Below are 16,552 nucleotides of genomic sequence, written 5' to 3'. Positions count from 1 at the left end.
AGTTGAATCGTAAAACCTTGTGCAAGTTTTCTGTTACTATTGTATGATTTGGCATATGGATACTTCCAGACTCTAGAGCATCTTTTCCCTGCAGGTGCACAGGTAACACAGATGACCTTGCAGTCTCAGAGTTGCTGGTTTGTTCTGTTTAATCTGTGTGTCCACCTTCCATAGGACTGCAAAGCCCTGCAAGTAAAAATTGGCTTAGCAGTGTTTTCTTATTCTCCTCTTTTTCACACCGCGATAAAGGGAGAATTTAAGGCTCTCTGACAGGTGCCATCTCTCATCCTTTACTGGGATCCAGGAAGGATTCCTAGGATTTAGATACTGAATCCCCTTGAACAGTGTCATGTAATGCCTATGCAAGAGTCACAGTGCCCTTCTGAGAGCTGGCTTCTGTAAACATAGCACTGATTGTATAAACCTGCCTAAACACAACCCCAGATTAAGAACTGCAGTGTTGGCACACTCTGCCAAACAGCATTCAATAGCTTACAAAAAACCCTGTGGAGGTATGGAAGGAAGTCTCTGTCTTGCAGGGTTAAAAGTCTCAACCCAAATTTCACATCTTTGGTTCCTCTGATGAATGCCTTATCTCAGACCTAAGAGATTTTTCTTAGCTGAAAGATTTATCAGCTTACAGGGGAATGAGTTAAGGAGACCGTGAAGTATTTGCACAGTCCATACAAAAGAGGAGGGCAGAAGAACTGAAGCAAAGAGGTGGGCTGCACAGGGAGAGTTTCACTTGTTCATACAACTGCTTACAGGGTATACTGTCCAGCAAAGCATCCTCTCCATGCCATGGCAAAGCAGTGCAAGACAGCAGCAGAGGCCAGGAGCTAGCAAAGGTTAGGTATTGTCCCCTGATGATTTCTTGTTTGAAACCTGAGTGGACTGGGGAAGAAGACTGGGTACAGGCAAAGTAGTCTGGCCATTTTTGGCAGCCAGATGACAATCCCAAAGGAAAGCACTAACCTCAGATAAAATTCACACTGTCATACCTAGCCTGTGGTCCTGAATGCTTTTATTCTGCTGTAACAAGAAGATAGATGATAGTTTGTTGTACTATGTTGCCAGCTATCATTCACATATCCCAACCGCTGCTGGTGTAACAGTAGTGATTGCTTTCCACAGAATGGAGTTTCTTCCTTTATTAGTATGGGAGTGCTGGAATAAACAGTAGCTATAATAATAGACCCACACACAATATGATCTGCAAGCAATTAAGAAATGTGCTGTACTCCACAGCTTTGAAAGACACACACCGTAAGACTAGCAGCAGGGATGAAGCACCCCATGGACAACTACAGCTGCACATGGAGGCTTTATACCTTGTTATGATGCTGAAAGGCCACCCACAAGGCTCTACGCCATAATGGCAGATGCGAGAAGAGGTATCAAGTGTTCACAGTTAAACAGTTCAACAATATTTACTCTGAGCGAGAAGAGAAATAATACACGTGTGGATCGCATTCCCAGAATGCCACCCAGTGGGCTACATACTGGACCAGGCCACTACAGGTAAGAGAGATCTTCACACAGACCCCTATTAGAGGTGCTGAAAAAACAACAAATCACTCACATTTGCAGAGCTTTGCCACTGTGTTGCTGAGGGCCTCATGCTGTTAATCTCAAAGATCTCTTCGACAGGAATGCTGTTCTGTGAAGACAGGTAAAGAGAGAGGTTCCTCTCAGAATTAGTATTCTTTAAAGTGAATGCATGAAATCCAGCTCATATTCCCTTTCTTTGCTCTCTGAAACAGCTTTCATATGAACTCCTAGTATTGTTTCATGCTGCTAATACAAATCTATTGAGATCCAGTCCTGAAACTTGCTCACCATTTTGCGCTTTGGTGAGACAAGATAAGTAACCTATACGCACACGTAGGGCCACCTACTGAAACTGCCTACTTTGTTTTCTAAGGCTGAGCAAACTTAATGGCTACCTGATAAAAATGAGGCAGATTTGTAATATTTGCACTGTCTGTATACTCTGCTTTCAGTGAACAAAGACATCCAGGGTACAGGGAGTGTTTCTAGACAGGTGGCATAGAGCAAAAGATATTGTTATCTTTCTTGCCCTCTTACCATTAATATTCCAGCATATGAAGATAATATCATAGGTTCTCTCTCAGTTCGGTAGGGATACATGTATCGGTTGCGAGTTGCAAAATTCCTGTATGGTGTTTTGAACAAGAAGATTATTAGCCTAGTGTTATAAATGCAAAAAGTAGTCCTGGGCTTGATTCACTGCTGGTTCTTCTCCATTTTCACACTGGTGTAACCTACTGCAACAGCAGGGCCTTAGCTTTGTAATACTCACATTTTCTGTCTTGTCAGTGCAGTCTGAGCATCCAAGTCACTTAGCCACAGCAAAGCAACACTGAAGGCTAAGTTGTAATGGACCTGGGATGATAGAAGAACCTTATGTGTTTTGTTTTACTGTAATTGCTTGACTGAGGGATGACAGAAAGATCAGAGAAATGGAGGGAAACATGAGCTAGAGCCCAGTTATTTCTCAACTACACTGGATAGCTAACAAGTTGTAAGACACTTGCTGAGGTTTGAGGGGTTTTAAACACACCTAGGAAGACTATCTCAGCTTAGCTGGAAGATGTTTTGTTATGCACAGCAGCTTGAGTTTGTGAAGAATTCCCTTCGGTTAGTTGACTTGAACTTTATCAAATGCCCTGTTAGGATCAGCTTTGTCTTGCGAAAAAACAGCAAAACTTGAATTTTCTTAGATACATTACACCTGGATGCTATTCACAGCCAATCTCTTTAGACAGTCATTTCAGTAATGGGCTTTTATTGATCATTGTAGGAACAGGTTATTCAGCTGTACCAAAGAGCCATCTTCAGAGTTCTCAGTAGCCCTGCAGTTAGAGAGGAGAGGAATTAAGAAGTCTGGTGATTACCATGTCATCTAGAAAGGTGGACTGCCTTTGTCCTCTTGGATCAAATTTGTTTTCTCATAGTCTGATGCCAACATAATCTCCCCTTAAAGCAAGAAAATAACTTCAAATTACAACTGGTTCTAAGCAATCCAGTGCATAGGAAATGTAATAGGTGACTCTAAAGCTAGTGCAAGACTGGAGCTAAATTTGCTGTGATTCAGGGCTAGGAATCTGCTGCAGGATTTCTCACAGACACAAATATGAATCAAGTATTTAAAGTCTGGGGACTCACAGAAGGATTTCACTGTACAGCCAAGAGACTGAAAGAGATGCTTCACTGGTGCTTTTTCTTCTTACTCAGGGGAGGCCTGATTCTGTGGTCTTTCCTCAGACTAAGTACTACTGATCCATGCAAGCAGTCCTAGGGAAGATGACCACAGGACTTGTACGGAATAGAGGGGACGCTGCTTACATCCCCTAGGAGTTGTCTGCTGGGGACCCCTGCATCCAAGAGCATGAACTAGGAGACTGGCACTAGCTGCATAGCAAGTGACCTCCCTGGTCACTCCCACTGACAGAGCAAGTTCTGGGCTGTGACATCTCTACCATCACATATGAGGTCAGGTCTCACACTGCAGACTGCATGTAAGAAAATGGAGAGCATCTCAAAGGAAGTCTGTTCATACTTTCCCTTAAGAGAAGACTAAGGTTTTACAGTTGTCATCCAGCTAGGTTGTACAACCCTTTGCAATGAAAACAAGTCCATCTCAAATGCAGTGAAGGCAGTTGTGGGCAGTTACTACTTACAGGAGTTTTTCAATCTCTTTCTTCAGGTGTTTTCTCTCCATACTCTAGCTGTCACTGGAACATAAGCTCACTGGGATCTAGGAGAGAGAAAACTGCATCGTACCAAGTATCTCTGTCAGTGAGCAAATCTGAAACACAGGTGAAGAGTATGGGACACTTGGAGACCCCCTACAAAAATCTGGCCAAAACCATTTCCCAGGTAGGATTGCAATAGAAGCTGAGAAAAATCTAGTCAAGAAAGGGGAGACAACATGCACAGTACTGTAAGTGAGGGTAAGGAGTTTGGTAGTGCGAAATGGGCGGAATGAGCCCATTTAAGACGAGAATCAGTCTTGAGTGTCAGCTTGCGGGCTGCTTGCATCCACATCACTGCAATGCATATTCTCTCACCTAATGCAATCTATTGACCTGCTGCTGCTTCTGAGCTTCTTAGCACATGGCTTGCTCTCCCCACTCTGTGTGTGTATTAATCAGATCTATGTGGTACAAAGAGGGGATGGACTGGGAAGAGGACATGCTGGAAGAGATGAGGTAACAGCTGGCCTGACAGGACACAGCAGAGATCAGCCAGCACCTGGCCCACCGATTTATTGTAAAATCAAAGCGCATCCTTCACTCCTCTGCTTCATAACACACAAAGTAATGATATGCCTAGTAAGCTCTCTGTGTTACTGGATATTGTCCCCCTATTCTTTCCCTCTCTCTCTCATACATGTACACAAGAAATCATGCACTACCTGTGCCAACTCTTGCAATAGACTGCAGGATCTGGGTTTGGAGCCTCTCTGACCCAGGTATCTATGAGGAGGAATTCCTTTTTGATGTTGCTGTCCCTTTCTTGCCTCTGCCACTCAGCGTGTGTACCAGGGAAATTAGACTATGGCTTCACACAGGACTGCAGCTTTCTCCTTTTGCTTAGAAACAATGCTGCTGAACTGAGAGAAATTAAAAGAAAAAAAAAAAAAAACAAAAACAAACAACACAGAGAAGTTAAACCTGCACCTTCAGGTTGGGTTATTAGTTTAGAGCTAAATAAATGATCCTTTTACAGTTCTAGGCATTGAATTTCACTGCTGAGTGGCTAGTTGGAAACGTAGAAGACTTGCTAACAAGGGAGGCACAGACTATTCACTGGGTTTTCTGATGGATCTAATTGCTTGTAGAAGAAGCTATCAACTTTCATTGTTCCAGTATTCCACCGTATAGAATGGTGAAAAACTAGACCTGATACGTCCCAAGAGCCCATATGTTCTGTTTGCAGTATTTATGGCATATAGCAAGGATGCTGCTATTTGTTCTTTCATCAGTGTTATGGTTTTGCTTACAGTATTAGGAGAAATTCTAACAGCCAAGAAATCTGAACACAACTTACTAAATCCTGCTGTTGTCCTTTCAATGGATGTAGGGCACATCTTGCACAGGATTGCTCATGGTAGCCAATGCATCATGATGACTAACAAGTCAGTGAGAGGCTACTGGATTTTGTAGATTAGGAAGGTTTGCTGTAGTTCTGAATGGAATGAGTCATACCCCTCACTGGGAATGTACTTCTCATGTTATTAACTGATTACCTGGTAAACAATAGGAATGGGTTTATGAGACATGATCATAATGTTGCCTCTATTTGTGATGGCCTAAGAAAACATAAAAGCAAATGTATTATCATGCGAGACAGATGTTTTCCAGGAAAAAGCCTACTTGGCATTTACAGAATTTGTGCTGTGCTTTCTCTTCCTTATCTCATTTCACTGCTCTCTTTCCAAAGCCCAAGCTTTAGGCAGTGGAAAGCTGGGTGGGCAGCCACTGAGGGAGGGCTGGCATTTGGGAATGGCCCCTCCTAGCAACATTAGATGCTTATGGCCATGCTCATTAATTCTACAGCAAAAGGAACACCAAGCTTAGCACTTCCCCACCTTCCATTCCATCTGTGGGGCTTGTAGTCAAGTTGGATTTGAGTTCTGAGGGCATCCACCTGGCAGGCACAATGGCAACCCCATGTCTCCAGTAGAGCTGCTGCTTGTTTGCTCTGCTTTGAGAAATGCAGATCTACTGCCTGCCTTTCCTCCAGTTGCACCTACCCAGGGCTTATCTGCTGGTGTGGCCAGGCAAGTGCGAAAAGTGACCTTCACAAAGTGAACATAGCCATGCCAGGACTGACCCAAAGTCCTGCTAACCCAATTCCTCTTCTATTATGTGGCAAAGGCAATACCCCAACGAAGAAAGTGACTTTCCTGAAATGAAGCTGGTCCCCAGCTTCACCCCAGAGGTGAACTGACCTCTGCTATTCTCCCAAAAGCAAGAAATGCCTCTGTATCATTGCAAGGCAGGGAGGGAGGTGGTACTGTGTATGTGCTCTTCCCGGGGAAAAAAACATAGCAGCCTCTAGTGGGTGCCTGGGGAAGAAGACAGAAGACCTGTGCCAGATAGGCATCAAATTTTCCTAGTGTGTTTCCCCATTCTCCACTGATTTGCAGCTCAGGACCTTCTTGAGCAAGAAGTATTGTCTTGGCAGTTAATAGCCCTTGCTTGTTTTTTTCTTCCACGAACTTGTCCAATCACTTTTTGAAACCTAAGTAATTGACATCTGTAATATCACCTGGCAAAGATTTCCACTGTTTAAATAGGGCTCCATGGGAAAGGGTCTCTGGTTTTAAGCTGTCCACTGTTAATTAAATTTGCTAACCAGTGTGCTTAATAAACTCAGTAAAGTAACTTAGTAAGAGCAAGTTTAGGCCCCTCGAACTGTGGCATTTGTCATGCACAAAGCACAGCATATTGGAGGAGGATACTTAAAGTCTTACAGCACATCGCACATTTAATGCCTGTCACAGGTTCTCCAGAGCAAGAAATAAAGTGACAGGCAGGCCTGCATGTCTTCAGCCTTGTTATCCGCTGCAGGTCTGATTTTCAGGGCTGATATGGAGACCATTTTGTCAGTCTGCTACTTAATTAATTAAAGTTGGAAGCAATAAATGTATTTAATAATTTGTACAATTTAATGCTCATCAGCTAATGTATTAACAACTACCACATCAAATAATAATAGGAGTGGGATTTAGGACTCTTGCAAAGGGCTACCATTCACATGCCTGTAGCAGCAGGTAGTGTTTTTGCCAGCCTTGTTTATATTGTAAATTCCCTCTGCACCTCCACTGTAAACTGCTGTTCTGCACGCTGTTTGGTTGCTTTTTCCTTACATGTAATTTCCTTAACATAATCACATCTGCACACACAATACCAACTTATTGAGAACAAATTCAAAGATGTCTGGAAAGCAATGCATTAACTTGGACTGAAGTGTGAATTACTTAAAAGTAAAAAATAATCCATTCAATAGACTGTAAAATGTCACCTTTTCGCAGGTGAAAGCTTGTCAGCCAGGTGCTGAATTCTACTAAACCCTAGCTTTTGAGTAAGATTTGTCTTCCCGAACAATCCCCGAGCTTTTCTGAGGCTTTTCAGGAGCGTTTAGCTCTGCGTGCCCGGGGCGCGGCGGCGGCAGCAGCGCCCAGGGCCCGCGCGGGCCCCTCACGAACACGGCCTCGAAGCTGGGCCCTTCAAGCCGGGACGGCGGCTGAGAAGGCGGCATTTCGGTGCACCCCCTTTCCCCATGAGGGGAGAGAGCTTCCCCTCAGCGGCAGCAGCCTACCCACGCGCGACATGGCGGCGCAAAATGGCGACACAGCCGCGCCCTGAGGAATGGAAGTAACGCCCTCAATCCACCTCAACCGGCAACGGGAGCAGAGAACTTGTACGCTCCTAGTCTTATAACCGCTTTCCCCGGCCGAGCAACGGGAAACGGCCGCTCCCCGCACCGCCATCCCGCAGGGCGGGGCGGGGCGAGGGGCGGGGCGAGGGGCGGGCCGCCCGCCCTCCGATTACATTCAAAAGTCTCTTGGCGGGCCGGACTTCCTCTCCCCTTTTCCTCTCTTGTTCGTCTGGGGTGAGGGCTCCGCCGCGCCGAAGGGTGCCGAGGCTGCCGCCCCTCACGCAGGTGAGGCGGGGGGTCCCCCCGCACCATCCTGCTCCCCGCGGGTGCTGAGGCCCGCTGGCGCAAGGGGGTCACTGGGCAGGGCTGTAACAGCCCGTGGCGGCCGTCGTGCCCAGAAGCAGCTCGGGGCGAAATGCGGGGGGGGGCGGGGGGAAGAGGCTGCAGGCACGCATCTCGGGGGGAGTGTAGGTAGACCTTGGTCGGTAAGGGCTTGCTGAGGGGCAGACTACGGTGCTAAGCTTGTTTGGTGTCGCTCTTTCCAGCCATGGCATCTCGGGAGGCTTTGGAAACATCCTTCTTCAGCCTGAGTGGTGTAAGAGAGAGGATGCGGGAGAAGAAAAATGGTGCCTTGAGGACTGCGAAGTTGAATGCCTCGCTTGCATCAAAAATCAAAACAAAAATCATTAGTGAGTGTATTTTGCCTTGCAGTGTGTGCAGAGGCTGGTAGCTACCTCAGCTTGTAACTGTGCCTTTGGCCGTGGTGGTGGTGCGTGGCAGTCTCTTACCCAGAGTTTATATTTAACAGCTGCTTCTCTCCCTGTGGGTCTCTAGTGAATTCACTACCCTGCAAACAAGTGCCAGGTGCCACGTGAGGTGCCCAGAGGTGTCTGAGGTATCTGTGAGTGGCAGGTTTAATGCAGAACCTTTGGAGGAGCAGCTTGGGACATCACAGGCTGCTCGGCAGCACCTCAGATGGCGGCTACGTCTGGGTAACTGACTCCTCAGGGTCCAAGCAGCAAAAACAAGAGGTGTGCAAGGTATTTTAGGGTATATGCAATCCTGTCTAGATGCTAGCCCAGCTGTGATTTGTTTTTCTGGGGGAAATAATGCAGTGATTGTGTGTGAGATAACTTGGACTACCTTGAAAAAGTTATATATTTCTGTTACTTTTATTTACTTGTTTTGGAATTGGGAAATGTGGATGTAAATATGCTCAGGGACTACTACAGAGGAAAATAGGTTTCTCTCCCTTTTGTGGATGGAGATGAAGACTCAGCTATAGGTGACTTGTTCAAAGTCAGAAATATATCTTTCTAAACTCAGCACCTGAACCACAGCATCATTTGTTAAGAATTGAACCAGTAGTGTGCTGACTGAGCAAGACCCACAGAGGATGGAGAGAGTGTCTGTCTGGAGTGTTGCAGGTTATTGCGGAAAGTTTTCCCCGCTGTTATCTGGAGACTTCTATTGCTGGAAGGAATTATACTGCTAACTTTGTGTGGGGGCTATTGAGTTGTAGATATCTGAGCCTGAGGGAGGCTGTTCTGGAAAGAGGAAGAAGTATGAGGGAAGAGGCATGGATGAGACCTTGGATGCTGATTCTGTGCGATACTTCTCTATCACTTTCAGACAACTCCTCCACTATTAAAGTCTCCCTAAGACACAACAATAAAGCACTGGCCCTGGCCCTCAATGCGGAGAAAGCCAATGCTCAGCGGCTCGCCCAGGAGAAGACCATCTTACAGAAGGAGGTGGAGCAGTGCCACTTCCAGAATGCTGTGCTGCGGCACAAGCTCTCCTTCCTGGTAGGGCACTAACAGTGTGGCTGGCATGGAGAGGGGCGGTGGGCAAGGTATGCAGCACTAGCATCTCAACCTTGGGAGGACTGAGCAGTCACTGATTGTGTGTACTCTCTGCATATGAAAATTGTCACCATTCATTTGCTTACTCTTTCTTCCAAGATGTGTTCTCCCCAGAGCATGCCTTGCTCTGGCTACCAGCATCCTTGTTGGAATAGATGTTTTGATTTGATGTCTTTATGCTTTCTCTCTCTTTATTACCTCAACATAGAATAACACCTTGAAAGAAGTTGAAAACCTTGTGGCTACAGTTAAGATGGCACGGCTGTCTGAGGTAAACCATGGGAAATGTGAGCACACTGCTCTGGGAAGGCGGCTGTGTTTGTCTCTGTCTTTTGCTTTGTGTTGCCTGCTCACTTCAGTGTTAGATGCTTCAACTGTTTTTCTTTGCTTGCTTGAATTGTGCTGGCTATGTCCTCGTTTTTAGCTTGGTGTTGATGAATTCCAGGGTAACTCCTTCTGTAGGAAAGGTTTAAATGGCCTTCCTCTGGGCTTGGCTATATTGGCCAGTAGGCTCTTCTGCTATGACAGGTTGTGACTTAATTTCTTTAAGCGTTGCCATGACAACTTGGGATAGGGAATAGGATGTTTTCTGTATATCCTGTCTCGTGGGTGGGTGGGAAAATACTCCTGGTTCCTACTATCACATTGTCTGCACTAGTTAACTTCATCCTTAAGCCTGTGGAGACAGAATCTGACTGTGCTGCAATTTATGCCAGAATTTGTGCAATTTTAAATGTGAGAGGGTCCCTGGCAGTACTTGACATACTTTCCAGGGTGAAACTGAACTGCTGTTTTTACGCAGGATGGTGCATAGGATATTGCAAGAGCTTTAAACCACCCATCTCTTTCTCTCCTTTCCAGTTCTATACAAGTTCTCCGTCCTTGTTCAATGGCCAGAAGAGCAGCATGACTGAAGATAGCTGGGCTAATGATATTGCAGATGGTCAGCTTGTGAGGTGGGCCTTAAAATGTCAGATACCACCAAGCTTGTCCTGGATTTCTATATGCTAAACTTCCTCTTCTGTTTTACGTGTGTGCCCAGTTGTCTATTTTACGTGAGACATCTTTGCTAAACCACTGTGCCTTGATGCTTTTCTTTCCTATGTATCTTTCTGCTGCCACTCCTGGTCTTGTCTGTCCTAATGCCAAGTTTGTGCGTAAACTGGTCCTTCTCCTCCCTTTGTCTGAATGTGCATTGCTTTTAGGTAGTTTTTCCTTTGTAGCTCATGAGCACTGCAAGACTTTCTTGAGTGAGTGAGTGCTGTAGCTGGGTGCTTTGATGTTTGTTACACATAAATGCTTAATAGTCATCTGCTTGTATGGTGTAAATGTGTTTTGGAAAGAAGGACAGAGCAGGATCTCTTAAAATATATTTGAAGTTCTGTTTCTCCTCTGCCTAGTCTCCCCTTTGAACACAGGGAAGCTCTTGGAGCTGCCTACACACCTACCTCCAAGCAGCTGCGTTGGTGTTCCACGGCACGTGAACCTGTGGTTGCAACCTGTGCGCTGCCTTACTTCCTTGTTGCCTCAGTGTATTTTTCTCCTGCTTCTGTGTCTGCAGCAGTGTGCTTTCCTTAAGAGTTGTGCTTGCACGAAAATGGGAAATCTGTCCTGGCTGCGCAGTGTGTGTCCTTTAGCACTTGAAGCCTTTTAAAATGTGTTTCAGCAGTGCTTGATGGAGGTGAAAGCTGTAGCTATTCCGTGGGATTCTGTGGCCTGCCACAGGTATGCAACATGCTCTGTTGCTTTCATTCCTTCTCACCAGGGCCACAGGGATGCCAATGAGGGTGCCCGTTTCCAAGCTGCGTGATGCAGGGCAGCAAGGTGGCAGCCCCCCAGCAGTACAGCCATCCTCACTAGATCTTCAGAGACCTGCTTCTAATGAGTCCCTGGAAATTGTGCCTGTTGCTTCCAAAGACATTTTGCCACCAAGTCCTGCTGAGAAGCCTGAGTCACATGAGGAAGAGGATGGGAAGAAGCCAATTGAAGCAGTGGGAACACAAGAGGCTTTTCTTGACTCTGACATCTTTGGAGGTAAATTTGCATCTTCTGCTGTTCTTTTGGTGTGACTTTGTGTGTCTGTGTTCAGAAATGAATGAGTGCAGAGACATAGCTCCAGCTAGCTCCTAACCGTCACTCCAGCAGCTCTGCTCTGAGGGGAGCCAGCTGAACAGTTCTGTTATACAGTAAGTTTGCAGAGTCTCTGTAGAGACAAAATCATGCTTTGTGGTATGGATTTGTGGCAGCATGTGGGGCGTGGATTTTAGTGGTGTGGGGAAAGCTGGCATTTCTCAGTCTTAGGAATTAATTTTGTCTTTCCAACAGAGGCCTTGTGTGCCACTCAACAAAATCCCAACATTTTGCCAGCGCTTGCTTGGGAAAGCCATCCTTTTTCATACGAGGGCGATGAGATGGCAAAACTCCTTGATCGTCTCTCACAAGGGCATGTTACTCAGAGGAGAAAGCGTTCCACCCTGTTTGCAACAAGCACTCCATCTTCTGGTGTGGATCTCTTCCCGTGTGTCAGTTCAGCTCAGGCAGCTCGGTGGAGTATCACAAAGGACAGCAGCAGCTCCAGGAAGAGCAACACACAGCTGCAGCTGAAATCTCCCAGTGCTCTGCCTTCACCTACTCAAACCGTTGTTATGCCTAATAAAAAATCTTCGGGTAAAGAGATTTTCTGTGATCAGCCACAGGCTAAAGAAACTGGGTGTATTGTTGAAACAGACCCCAGCTATAGCCAAGTCCCTGAGTTTGTTCCTCTAAAGGTTAAAAGCAAAGGTAATTGTGAAACTGGTGAGAAAAAAACTGTTAAAAAAACAAGTACAGGAAAAAAGAAAACAAAAGCCATTAAAAACAATGCAGAAAGTAGTCCTGATCTACCTCAAGGTGAAGGGAGTGCTCAAAATACAAAGAAGCTTCTTCAGCCAAAAGTTGGAACATGTTCTAGTGAGTCTGAAGTTTCTGAGGTGAGGCAGAATGCTTGCATGGGTGCTTCTGACAGGAACAACAGAGGCTGTGGTGTGGAGCAACGTTCCTGTTCTCCTGATGAAGTCCTGGATCTCAGAAGAACATATGTGGTGAATCCAGCACAGCGGCACAGTCTTAGAAGTGGTGACTCACTGCAACAGGTTAAGAAGGAAGCTATCTTTGAGATCCAAAGTACTGAGAGCATGTCAAAAAGCCCAGTTCATACCTTCTCAAGTCATGAAGCTCCCTCACATGGTTCCAGTCTACAAAATTCACTTTCCTTGAGGAAAGAGACCTGGAGTCCCTGTGCTTTGCAAGAGGACTCAAGTGTGAGCACAAAGACCATTAGACAGAAAACCAACAGAAAAACTAGAATAATTAGGCAAAGCAATGACTCTGAGGAGAATCTGCCAAACAGTGTGAAAATACCAGAGGCCAAAGCTGAAGAACAGCCTAAAAGAAGCCAGACAAGCAGGAAGAAGACTGTCAGGAAAAGCAATTGTAGTGATTGGAGAAATGAAGTTGATGTTCTGGGGCCATGTATAGATGTCCAAGGAGTAGCTGAGGAGAGCACAAAGAATTTACTAGGTAATCTTAAATGTAGCAGGAAGACTTACATTGTCCATCCTTTGGATCTTGCAGGAGACTTGGGTTCTGTCCAGACAGATTCTGAAGGGAATGAAACTGTACCTCCCAGGTCTATTCCTGGGAGAAAAGCTAGCAAAATCCCCAGAGTTCAGAGGATGGTAGCTGCTCAGAGCAATAAAACACAGACAGGGGGCCTTCGAGAAAAGGGGCAAGCTAAAGTTGACAACAGCATGAGTGCTTTGAAAAAAGAGGCCCACCCCAACCCAAAGCCTCAGAGGAAGAGGAACACCTCTGGACCTCCAGAGACTACTTCCCTGGCCAGACAAAGTGATGGTGCCAAGGTGTTCATTGGAAGTTCAGCAGAACTTGCATCCAAGCAAAGTGTCCTGACAGGGAAGTTTTCCTGCATTACAAATCTGCTGTCTGAGCCAGATGCCTTCCTGGAGGAGCAGATAGCTGAGATACCGCTTACAAATAATCTTATGGACCTTTCACACAGTCTTGAATCCTCTTCTGTGACCTGTTCTGCAGCTTTGTCTGTCAGCTCCAAGTTTACAGATGTACCAGTTTCCAAGAGCTTATGTACTGAGGGCAACAGAATGCCAGAGAAATCCTCTGTTTGGCTGCAAAGCTCCCTGATAGTTAAAGAAAAGACTGCAGAGGAAATACCTGGGGAGAGAAACCAGGCTGAGTCAAGTTCGTGGAGCTCATCTTTAGAGGAACCTGGTAGGTGGTAGTCTGGGGAGGGGGCCTGTGTTTGGAGATGAGTGCCAAAAATCCATGCAGCAAGTGCTTATCCCTTTCTTCTGCTCCTCTCTTTTTCCAGAGTTAAAGATCAGTGTCCAATACACCATCTATGCTTCGACTTGTGCTGGCCAGTCATTTCTGTGGCTGCATTTGCTTCTAGTTTATCAGAATTCCTATAAGAATTTCTGGTCACTTGTTCATTTGTGGATATTGGGAAGACTAGGAGCATGTGCTGCGAGTTCCATTTTACTGGTCTTGTTATCTACAGGACATGCCTGTCAATTTAGAAAATAAATTACTCAAGCAGCTGAAAAGTATAATTTGATGCTAACCTTGCCTAGTAGGGTCAGCGTTATTGGGGTACAGAATATGATGAAGATGGCAGGTTTTGGTCCAGAATGGTTAATGCTGCAAGGATTCAGACTTCGTACCTCCAGGTGGTGTCTTCAATGGAAATTCATCAGGAGCTACCTAAATTATCTTGTTTGTGGTTTTAGGGTTGTTTTTTTTTTTTTAAAAAAAGGATTTGGAGAGTATATTCCTTGGCTGGTAATACAAGAGTGAAGCTGAGCCTTTTGGGGAGCTTGCTGTTATTGGATAATCTGTAAGGAGAGTTGTTTTGGCAGGTTTTTCTTCCTGTAGCCATTGTTAAACAGGCCTGTTGTAGCTGAAGGGGTGTACTTTGTAGAGAGGGAGGAAGGTCATTCTTCTGCTCCCCCCTCCCCGGCTGACTTCACTTTGAAAGCTGCAGTAAACACTGGCAGGGTCCTGTGTATTGCTGGAAGTCTTGTAGGTTGGTCGGGTGCCGTAAGTTTATTTTCTCCTCCAGGCTGTAAGCTCCTGGGCATCAGAACCATCAACTATAATTTTGTATAATTTTTCTGCCTCACCAGGGCCCAGTGATACTAGCAATATTAGTGACCTGTATTTTTTTCAGTGAGGAATCTAATTTGATTTGTGAGCTGACTTTTGGGGAGCAGGTCTGGGATTTTTGGACAAAAATGGTATCCTGAGTTTACAGGGAATGTGGTTGGATTCAGGATTGTGCAGTGTTCAGAGAAACCTGGTAGTGCAGCCCTTCTCTGTTCAGCAGCTGTATTTCTTAGGACATCTGGAAATGATTTGGAAACACTTTGATCAACTCATGTGTGAATGTCTCCCATTGCAGACATCAAGCCACTACAGGACTTGACCAATGCCAGGACTATGTTTTCCTCCAGCTCAGAAGAAGTGTCAGGGCGCTCATCTAGGCGGAGACGGAACCCAACCTGCTATGCAGAGCCAAAACTCAACAGGTTGGGCTTTAAACTATTCTTTGCCATGACTGTTGCCATGCTGCAACCCCTGTTCTGCCCTCATGTGCTCACTCTCTAGGGCTGGACCCTCTGTCACTTTGTCTTTAATTTCCTCTTACCCTTTGTGTTTCTGTGACCCTCCTCTTCTACCACAGTGTGGTTAAGCCAAAATTCTGCATTAGTGCAGATGCGTGCACAGGCTTCTGGTAACAAGCTACCAAAGATGTTATTTCTCTCACTGAAATGAGCATATCTCATAGCAGCCTGCACCTCTGGTACTCCAGTGCTAACGAGGGATTAGCATGAGGATAAAATGCAGGCTAAATAAAGGCCTGACTTCACTTGCTGCCGTTCTGTGAAATCTAAACTTTTATACAACAACTGAGTTGTTTACTGAGTAATTCTGAGTAACTCGGTATTACTGAGTAATACTTGCATTTTAATTGGCTTTCAGTTAAAGAAATGCTATGTGTTGAGGAGGGTTCTCCCCCTGTGAGCAGGCTGTACCTATATTCACTTTTTCTGGCAGAAACAAGTACCTAAACAAGTAGCTGCATCTTTTCCCTAAGAACTGTAGATTCAATACATCCATTGGCTACTGTACAGAACCATTTAACTCCTAAAATAATGACTTTGTTGTTATGCTACTGGGTAATACTATATTTTTTCCCTGAAAGGTGTCACAGTTTAAACTTTCTGTGAGGAGTTGGTTATACTGGGTCAGAAGGTACTCTGTACTGGTACAGCTGTTGCTGTACTCGACAAGGAACAAAGTGTACCTCTCAGTCATCTTATAGTGGAGGCATTGCAGGAAAATCAAACTTTAGAGACTGAAATCATACACGTATTCAAGAAATACCCTGATGTTTCAATCTAACCCTTTTGGTTCTGCAGGAAACTGAGGCAGGGTGACCCATTTACAAACATGGAGTTCCTCTACTCCCCTGTCCACAGAACCAAAAAGACAGTGACTGCCCAAGCCAAGAGAATGACCAAGAACATCAAAGAGGAAAAAGAATGGCTTCCTGAAGGATGTCCCAGTGCCAAGGCAGGCAAGCTAATACAATGGGAAGACACATGGAGCCAGAATTAAAATAGTGGTTGAACAGGCAGCCTCCAGGCTCCTAAGGGCTTGTGCATCTTTGCTAGAATATCTCTAATGTTTTGCATAGCTTATTTTTTTATTTTTTGTTTTGAAGTATAAATAAAGTCTTCTATGTGGACAGTATAAAAGCTTTGTGACATTTATTTGCCATCCTCCCTGCCACCACCTTTAAATGCTGGGGTGCTTTTCTGCAAAGCCTTTGTGCAGAAGTGCTTGTGGCACCACAGGCAGCTGGCTGGCTCTGCCAGTTCTCTCCTGGCCCTGTCAAGCCTGAGGGAGAGTACACCTTGGAGAGCTCATCTTGCAGCATTGCATATACCCACAAGGGCTGCTGAAAAGGGTATGAGAGGATTGCAGCAGCCCAGGCTTTGACAGCAAGCAGAAGAGGCATGCTGATGTACTGCCTAGTGTCACCACCTGCAAACGGTGGCTTCTGCACAGGTAGAGCAGTCCACTGGGAAGTTGTATGTAGGGTTGACTACAGAAGCCTTGGATGGCCCTGGATATCAGAGGCCTCTGCTGTTCTGGAAAGGAGCCATGTCAGATAACTGATAGGTGCCCTTTCACTG

At 45.5% G+C, this 16,552-nt stretch overlaps 1 protein-coding gene across 1 annotated transcript; it reads left to right on the top strand.

The window, feature by feature from the left end:
- Window positions 1-7,553: 7,553 nt before the first annotated feature.
- LOC104040835 (shugoshin 2) lies at window positions 7,554-16,111 on the top strand. The gene is made up of 9 exons (XM_064451772.1): window positions 7,554-7,698; window positions 7,959-8,102; window positions 9,046-9,221; window positions 9,487-9,549; window positions 10,140-10,234; window positions 11,044-11,312; window positions 11,604-13,562; window positions 14,752-14,878; window positions 15,773-16,111. The coding sequence occupies exons 2-9, from the start codon at window positions 7,961-7,963 to the stop codon at window positions 15,969-15,971; spliced, it is 3,030 nt and encodes a 1,009-aa protein (XP_064307842.1). The 5' UTR covers window positions 7,554-7,698; window positions 7,959-7,960; the 3' UTR covers window positions 15,972-16,111.
- The last annotated feature ends 441 nt before the right edge of the window (window positions 16,112-16,552 follow it).

Source organism: Phalacrocorax carbo, chromosome 5 (genome assembly GCF_963921805.1).
Source record: "Phalacrocorax carbo chromosome 5, bPhaCar2.1, whole genome shotgun sequence".
Taxonomy (NCBI): Eukaryota; Metazoa; Chordata; class Aves; order Suliformes; family Phalacrocoracidae; genus Phalacrocorax; species Phalacrocorax carbo.
Note: the sequence above shows the minus strand (reverse complement) of the source record. Positions and strands in the feature narration are given on the sequence as shown.

Bases quoted from the DNA above. Each gene is read 5' to 3' on its own strand.
- LOC104040835 (XM_064451772.1), top strand. From the start codon at position 7,961: ATGGCATCTCGGGAGGCTTTGGAAACATCCTTCTTCAGCCTGAGTGGT. The intron at 10,235-11,043 runs GTGGGCCTTAAA...CCTTCTCACCAG, and splicing joins GCAGATGGTCAGCTTGTGAG to GGCCACAGGGATGCCAATGA. The intron at 11,313-11,603 runs GTAAATTTGCAT...TCTTTCCAACAG, and splicing joins TGACTCTGACATCTTTGGAG to AGGCCTTGTGTGCCACTCAA.